This window comes from Sinohyriopsis cumingii, chromosome 6 (assembly GCF_028554795.1).
Source record: "Sinohyriopsis cumingii isolate HCF-2022 chromosome 6, ASM2855479v2, whole genome shotgun sequence".
Taxonomy (NCBI): domain Eukaryota; kingdom Metazoa; phylum Mollusca; class Bivalvia; order Unionida; family Unionidae; genus Sinohyriopsis; species Sinohyriopsis cumingii.
Window position 1 is genome coordinate 4269506 of NC_142966.1, and position 9334 is coordinate 4278839.

Genomic DNA, 9334 nt, shown 5'->3' on the forward strand with positions numbered 1-9334 from the left:
TCTTTTCAATTAAAGTTGCACTTGGGTCACCATTAGTGGATATGAATTATTAAAATCAACATTCATCTGTTTTATACATGAAAAGTGAAAAGATGGCAGAACTGGGATCAATCAACAATTTCAAGATATTTGACATATTATCATTAATAATTGACCTACTGCTTATTGTTGTCCTCCAAATGTTTTAGAATGATGTCTTGGCTAACATATTAAGTTAGATAACTTAGTGGGCTACCAGAAAGGTAGATGAGGGCTAATATATACTTAAGTCACAAAGCCCAGTACGCTACCAGAGTACGGTGTATGGGTAACCATATACTAAGTCAGGTAGTCAAGCAGCTTACCCAGTGGGTCTGTCTGAGGTGCTATATACCAACAGTTAAGTCTGATGGCCCAGTGGACTACTAGAATACTGGGTCTGGAAGTCAGATGGCCCAGTGGACTACCAGAAAACTGAGTCTGGAAGTCAGATGGCCCAGTGGACTACTAGAATACTGGGTCTGTTCATCACATGGCCCAGTGGACTACTAGAATACTGGGTCTGGAAGTCAGATGGCCAAGTGGACTACCAGAATACTGGGTCTGGAAGTTTGATGGCCAAGTGGACTACTAGAATCCTGGGTCTGGAAGTCAGATGGCCCAGTGGACTACTAGAATACTGGGTCTGGAAGTCAGATGGCCAAGTGGACTACTAGAATACTCGGTCTGGAAGTCAGATGGCCCAGTGCACTACCATAATACTGGGTCTGGAAGTCAGATGGCCAAGTGGACTACTAGAATACTGGGTCTGGAAATCAAATGGCCAAGTGGACTACTAGAATACTGAGCCTGTAAGTCAGATGCCCAAGTGGACTACTAGAATACTAAAGTCAGATGGCCCAGTGGACTACTAGAATACTGGGTCTGTAAGTTAGATGGCCCAGTGGACTACTAGAATACTGGGTCTGTAAGTTAGATGGCCAAGTGGACTACCAGAATACTGGGTCTGGAAGTCAGATGGCCCAGTGGACTCCCACAATACTGGGTCTGTTCATCAGAAGGCCCAGTGGACTACTAGAATACTGGGTCTGTAAGTTAGATGGCCAAGTGGACTACCAGAATACTGGGTCTGGAAGTCAGATGGCTAAGTGGACTACTAGAATACTGGGTCTGGAAGTCAGATGGCCCAGTGGACTACCACAATACTGGGTCTGTTCATCAGAAGGCCCAGTGGACTACTAGAATACTGGGTCTGTTCATCAGATGGCCCATTGGACTACTAGAATACTGGGCCTGGAAGCCAGATGGCCATCTGGACTACTAGAATACTGAACCTGGAAGTCAGACGGCCCAGTGGACTACCAGAATACTGAGTCTGGAGTCAGATGGCCCAGTGGAATACCAGAATACTGAGTCTGGAAGTCAGATGGCCCAGTTGACTACCATAATACTGAGTCTGGAGTCAGATGGCCCAGTGGAATACCAGAATACTGAGTCTGGAAGTCAGATGGCCCAGTTGGCTACCATAATACTGAGTCTAGAGTCAGATGGCCCAGTGGACCACCAGAATATTGAGTCTGGAAGTCAGATGGCCCAGTGGACTACTAGAATACTGAGTCTGAAAGTCAGATGGCCAAGTGGACTACCAGAATACTGAGTCTGGAGTCAGATGGCCCAGTTGAATACCAGAATACTGAATCTGGAAGTCAGATGACCCAGTGGACTACTAGAATACTGGGTCTGGAAGTCAGATGGCCCAGTGGACTACCAGAATACTGAGTCTGGAAGTCAGATGGCCCAGTGGAATACCAGAATACTGAGTCTGGAAGACAGATGGCCCAGTGGACTCCTAGAATACTGGGCCTGGAGGTCAGATGGCCCAGTGGAACACCAGAATACTGAGTCTGAAGTCAGATGGCCCAGTGGACTACCAGAATACTGAGTCTGGAAGTCAGATGGCCCAGTGGAATACCAGAATACTGAGTCTGGAGTCAGATGGCCCAGTGGACTACCAGAATACTGAGTCTGGAAGACAGATGGCCCAGTGGACTACTAGAATACTGGGTCTGGAAGTCAGATGGCCCAGTGGACTACTAGAATACTGGGTCTGGAAGTCAGATGGCCCAGTGGACTACTGGAATACTAGGTATGGAAGTCAGATGGCCCAGTGAACTACTAGAATACTGGGTCTGGAGGTCAGATGGCCCAGTGGAATACCAGAATACTAAGTCTGGGCTACTAGCTTAGTGGCACCCAGGATAATGGGTCTTGGCTATGAAGTCATATAGCCCAGTTGGCAACCAGTATAATGGGTCTGTGTAAAATTATATTAAAATCTGGTTGTAAGTGTATTTCAGACCAGTTGTCTTCATTAATCACAATTTCCATTTTTTTCTGTGTAAATCCTAGTCACTGATGAAAGGTCACCTCAAATATTTCATTTGTATGTGAAATTTCAATTATTTCCACCACCACCCCCCCACCATCTAAACATTCACTTATATTGACAATATTACCTTGGTGTTGAGAAAAACGGATAGTACTGTATAATGAAAATGGTGACAGTTTTTGAAAATTGGCAACAAAATATTGAGGTTGGCGATTTTTTTGCCAATAACCTTTTTAAAGCCAGCACCAACCCTGACTTTAATCACATTTCTGGCATAATTGCACATTTAACATGAAGAAAGTGATTAAAAGTACATAAATAAAGAAATGTTTAAATACATCATTCAAATTACGCTAAACAATTGTGTTACTCCTGTCATAAGGACAGTTCATGCTTAAGATGGTTCACTGAGTCAATGGATTGTTATTCAGAAACAACGTTATCAATAATATTTCAGTATTACAGCATTTACATTCATAAACATTATTATTAACAATATTACAATACTTTCTAACATTCCATCTTCACTAGCCAAGGTTCCAAGATGATAACCCTATCTACACCTTGATGTATTGAGCAGATATTTCTGTGTTTTGGGTCTGAGAATTTCACTGGATGCAGCAGCAAGCCTTTGCATCAAATCAAACTTAAGTTGTTCAAATTTGAACAGTTTTTATGAGATCGAGACAAGGGGGGCACACATCTTTAATCGACTGATAAATAAGCAATTTTCCACTTCTGGTCCATCTTTGTACAAATACCTTTCACTCAAATACACCTGTAATAGCTTTTGTCTGGTACGTAGTCATAATTTCGATGTGAAACTTACAAAATAGCCTTTTTAAGTCAATTGCCTCCACCATTTTTGGCAGACGTACAATGCATCACTGTTACATGCTATCTGTTAGTTGGCTTTACATACTAAGGGAGGCAACTCATCAAATCCAGTAGATGTCGCTAGGACAAAGCACTAAAATATCTGTTCAATATGCTAAGGTGTAGATAAGGTTATCATATCTGGAGCCATGGCTAGCGAAGATGGGAGCTACATAATTGCATATTTAAACTAAATCTTGAAAAACATAATATTTAGACTGCTTTCTTAGTTGAATATTTTCCGTATTATATTTGCACAAATGTTTATGAAAACAGACACTCTAACAAAGTGGTATACAACAATGTCCACCATTATTTCCCCCTGACAGGCTCACTTATAGTTTCAATCGGATTTTATGAAGAATTTAATGCACATGCGGGAAATAAAATTTTCAGGTCACAGATTCTGTTCTTAAAACACAAATTGCTATTTACATAATATTGTTTAAGTTTCGAAACACATATCTGTATGTTAATATCATCAAATGATATCTTGCAGAAATCACAGGGGCTCGTATCATTGCTTACAATTTACCTGTCATACAAGTACTAATTATAATATACATGTATGACTGATAGTTAAATTGTAAGCAAAGATATGAGGACCAGTGGTGGAAACTGGCCAGTGATAGCTGCAATAACCAGAGACATATATAAGATACCGCTGCTATAACTTATTTGGGAAGGGAGTTAATGGTCAATCAGCTATGAAAACACATGCCTGTGAATGTGCAAGAGTTTGTGTGTCTTCACAATGGTACTTGTATTTTGTAATCACACACAGTGACATCAGTTCCTAAAACTAGCCATCAACCCACTCTTGGACAAGGTGAACTGGCATAATAGTGATCAGTATCTTTTCCTTGTTCAATCTTATTGTTCTTACTGAAAACAATCTACCAGATGCTAAATTGTTCTTAGTGAAAACAATGTACCATGTGCTAAATCTGTTCATCTGAGTACAGATGTGCATTTCAATATTTAATTACAGTGGTGGACTAGTGTTTTAATCGTCTGCCTTGGATGCCACAGGTTCGAACCCCAGCCAAGTCATACCAAAGACTAATAAAAATGGTATTAGCAGCTGCCTTGCCTGACACTCAGCATTAAGAAGTTAGTGCTAGGACTGGTTGGCCTGGTGTCAGGATAATGTGACTGGGTGGGACATGATGCTACATGTCTGTGGCACGATGCTTCAGTACTAAATATCACTAAAAACTGTCATACTGCAGGCATCATAGTGATATGACTGAAATACTGTTAAAGCTACATTAAAAATCGAACACATACACACACAAGCCTGTAGACTGTATAAATCTTATTATAAGATTTGATTAATTTTTTATATCAGAACTGTGGCTAGCAAAGATGGCTAACATTCATCAAGACTGTTATTACTGTACTTACTTCCAACGACTTCTTCTATTTGTCTTCCTTCAACAGACTGAAAAAGAGACCAACTTGCATTTTTATATTTGTAACAGAAAGGGGTTTATACATTTTAACATCTACTTTGCAAAAATTTCAGTGACTGCTACACTTCTCTATTGTTTTAATGGAAAAGCATTGGCAGAGGACACAAATAAAATTACTTCAGAAAACTCAAACAAAGTATAACAGAAAGGCAACACAATAACTAAAACATACCATTTCATGGAAATTACTAAGAACTAAACCTTTCCACCCATTAAGCTTACTCAATAGCTGACAGCTGTTATAATGTGTATGCCATACCTTGTGAATGTTCATTTTGTGTGTCATTTTTCTCATATTATGACAGGATTCAGTTTGTAAAACATGTCTTTGTTGAATATATTCAGTTTGTAAAACGTGTCTTTGTTGAATATATTCAGTTTGTAAAATGTCTTTGTTGAACAATTTCAATAAAACATCCCTGAGATTATCATGATTTTGTTTCCAACTACACTGAGACTGAGCATTTAAATCTTGTTGGGGTTGGGGTGGCAGGCCCAGCAATTTTTTTAAAGAAACATTTCTTCTCCCCATATAGCTTGAAAACAATATTTATGCTTTGATTTGCAGACATGACTACTGGTATATATCAATTATGTTAGCTAGAAAAATTAATTGCTTGGAAGTAAATGGAGAAAAATAAATTGGCTAAAAAAAGTACAGCTTGCCCTAAGAATGAACTGTTCAGTCTCTTGCATGTACATGAAGAAAATCAACAATGTAATTGTAGATACTGCATGCATGAACATGTGCATATAATGCATTTGTGTGATCTACAATGACTAAAAACTACTGAGTCATATGGCTTACAAACTTATAAAGGTGTTTCTTTAAATTAAAATAATACCAATGAAAAGTTATTTTAACGAACGTGGTTCTCAAAAGTTAATCATAGTGTTTAAATAAGTATTTATCAGCATTATCAGTAACTCAACCTGATCTGTATTGCCATATCAATTATAGGCTACACAATTCTCATCGACTTCTGTTTTCTAGTTATTCTCGATTTGATGTGAAAATTATACAAACTTTAAGAAAAGAATTACTGGAAAAACCCTAGTAAACATTGCTCTTAAGCAGAAATTTGGAAATATATCATTTAATTGTAACAGGGTGTTCCTGCAAAACTGACAGCCACATGCATGTTCATGTACACATTCACTCACCAATTTTATAAATATTTACAGGTAGTGAAGTAAGCTAAACTATTTACAAGTGCAGCCCTAATTTTATGTCTCAGTTTTAATATTCTGGCTAATGAAGTGGACCCTGACTTTAACAAGACAGAGATCATTACATATAAGTTGCAATTTGGGCTTAAGTTGTTCTCAAATGTTTTGGGTATAGAGGTCAGGGTATAGAGGTCCACTTGAATGATATTAAGTCTGAGCCTCAGCTGCTGCAGATACCTTAGTCTGAGACAAAGCTTATACAGCTGGTAAATATAACAAGTCTGAGACAAAGCTTATACTGCTGGTAAGTATAACAAGTATGGAGCCTAAACGAATACAGCTGGTAATGATGACAAGTCTGGAACACAGCTGATATAGCTTGTAATAATAAAGAGTATAAAGCCTACAGCTGATACAGCTTGTAATAATACAGAGTATGAAGCCTACAGCTGACATAGCTTGTAATAATACAGAGTATAAAGCCTACAGCTGATACAGCTTGTAATAATACAAAGTATGAAGCCTACAGCTCATACAGCTTGCAAATAATACAGAGTATGAAGCCTATGTTTCAGATAATGGTTTAATCTTGTTCTGGAAGATGCTGAGATGAGAGGTTGGGATGTCTACAATGCTGTTGATGATTTTGTATTAAGCTATCATGTCAATTTCTGTGTTTCCACTGACTCGTAGCCAAGTCATTTTATCATCTCACTAATTCTGCTTCTGCTTCAGTGTTTATTGGCAGAATGTACTGATAGCCTTTTCACTATTCTGTTGATCTAATAAGGGATGCAACTCATACTGCCCAAAAAATTCTTGCATCATTTGTTGTTCCTGTTGTAGAGTTTAGCACTATTTTTCAGCACACGATAGGTTATACATGGCAGCCAGTAATAATGGTGGAGGAAGAACCCAGGAAATCCCCAGAAAAAAACACTGACCCTCGAGAAGCTACTGGCAAACTTTCTCACATACCCACATTGGCCAAATCCTGACTGAAACCTACGCAGACAGAGGTGAGATGGCAGTGATCCGTAACGGAGAGCGCTTTAGACCACTCAGCCACTCGGGGCCCCTCATTTGAATGTCTAGGTTTACTGACCATGGGTGTTCAAGTCCTACACCATTCTTACATTTGATTTTCACTAGCTGATCAAGGGTGTTCAAGTCCTACACCATTCTTACATTTGATTTTCACTGGCTGATCAAGGGTGTTCAAATCCTACACCATTCTTACATTTGAATTTCACTGGATCAAGGGTGTTCAAGTGCCACACCATTTCTTAGATTTGATTTCCACTGATCAAGGGGGTTCAAGTGCCACACCATTTCTTACATTTGATTTTCACTGTCTGATCAAGGGGGTTCAAGTCCCACACCATTTCTTACATTTGATTTTCAGCTGTTCTTAGTCTAGTTACAATATGTTCCAAGTACTTTGTGAAAACTTTGTATTTCTTGCTAAATGCACCTGCACTGAACCGATATAAGAATATTATTTACAAGGATATTATGTAAAATGGGAGCAAAGTGTTTAAACAGAGATTGATTTCTATCATGGGGCTTGCCATGTGAAAACTAGAAGCAAATATTTTCAAGATGGTGGACCACATGAGGATTAGTCTCGGAGTGCAGTGTACTGGAAAGTCATTCTATGTTTTAATATATAACGCTTCACAATAATATTTGTTTTGATGAACAATCGATAGGGACAGTAATGGTTAAAAAGTCAAGCTGCTCTGAAGACATCAACAAAAGAACAACAAATTATTCACTTTTCGGCTGATTTTCTTTGCTCTGTTGTAGTTCCAATCAAATTCAAATAGCTGTCAAATTTATAACTTTCCAAATGTTCTTTCCACATTCAACTCATATTTAAGATTTATTTATTATTTTAAAAGCCTGGAAAATACTAACAGAGTATAGACATATCAAGAATCTATTCAGAATTCTACTTCTTGCAATGCTATTTGAAATAATTGAGGGGAGGGGTCAAGGACCTAAAAGACACAAGGGTGTTTAACACAAAAAGAAATATATATCATAAATTAATAGAACACACTACAATAACAGGCTGTACTAAAATAAAACTGTATTCCAAGTGATGTGCTCATCGGTTTTATCAAATAAAAATCTAATTTACCTGTGAAAACTTTGCACTGATGAAATGCAAAAAATTTCAGCAAATGGATATTGGAGTTAGGGCTTGTGGAATTTGAGTGAGTGTTTGTGATTAAGACACTGGATACCTGTATCTGAGGTGGTACGGGGGTGGCTAAAATTGACAAATAAAACAAAGTGACCACATATTTTTTCTTTCAATACTTTTAAAATGAAACATCTGTTGCAGGGATGGGGTAGAATCCAAGCCAAACCCCTACAATGTCCCCAGTCTCCAGCCAACCCCCATGCTTCTCCGATTCAACTGTCTGATGCCTAAATATTTTTCTCCTGATATAAATCATAAAAGACAGAAGAGAACAGGCTGCAAACTAGAAACATTAACTGAAATACTCTGCATAAGGTGCAGTGTTCTGTATGGAACTGAAACACTCTGCATATGGTGCTATATTCTGTATGGAACTGACACATGGAAAAGACTAATCAACATTACTCTCACTATTCAGCAGCTGCATTGGTTTTTAAAAATGAAAACTAATAGAAGAACCTTTAGTGGTATAAAATAAATTATATTTTTCTGTGACTTTTGGTGTGTGGTTATATGTAAACTAATAGGATTATCATGGTTGGTAGCTGCCACGTGCTGAACAAGGATTTGGAAAGAACAAAGAAATGCCTTAATTTGTATTATGTATCCCGTCATAAATACTACAAAATCTGTTAAAAAATAAATGCCATATAATTTTATGAAATAAACAAACACGTGTATCTTTAAACCAAAAACTAAAACAGCATATTTGTGTGCTAAATTTGCAAGGGTATCTAGATATATGACCCCCCCCCCCCCCAAACAAATAAGAGCAATGGTCTATGATAAAAGAGTGAGTGAGAATACCAATACCAATTCAAATACATGGGCTCTTGCGTTCATATTCGGCTTCACAGCCTTACACTCAAGTGGCAGGAAAGCTGGATTCCATGTACATTTAAATGACACGTATAAAGATTTTCTTGTGATTTGATATTCGTGGTTGTGACGAAGTTTTTCTGTGCTTTGTTTGGTATTCACAGGTGATATAACTACTACCGTAAAACGATCGAGTGTGTTTGTCGTTCACAATCATTCACCAATACCAAAATAGTATCATATAAACTTAAATTGCAACAAAACTAAATGTGGCAACCATTTAATATTTAAAAAATTAACAATATTTTTCTAATCACCGTGAAGAAAAATTAATGGTACAAGCGGAGTATTTACGACAAGTTAGCGTAAAAGTCGGTGGACTCAAAGTTCCCCAGATGACTTTCTCGCTTCGCT

The 9334-nt window shown here is 38.0% G+C and overlaps 1 protein-coding gene across 1 annotated transcript in view; it reads right to left on the reverse strand.

Annotated features, from left to right (window-relative positions):
• Nucleotides 1-9102, reverse strand: part of LOC149796294 (autophagy-related protein 101-like) — a 35297-nt gene extending 26195 nt beyond the window's left edge. Inside the window, exons 1-2 of the mRNA XM_089960939.1 lie at nt 8915-9102; nt 4652-4688 (exon numbers count right to left, since the gene is read on the reverse strand). Of these exons, the coding sequence (XP_089817065.1) occupies nt 4652-4688; nt 8915-8944 (67 nt within the window). The 5' untranslated portion in view covers nt 8945-9102. The remainder of the gene's footprint in view (nt 1-4651; nt 4689-8914) is intronic.
• Between the last annotated feature and the right edge of the window lie 232 nt (nt 9103-9334).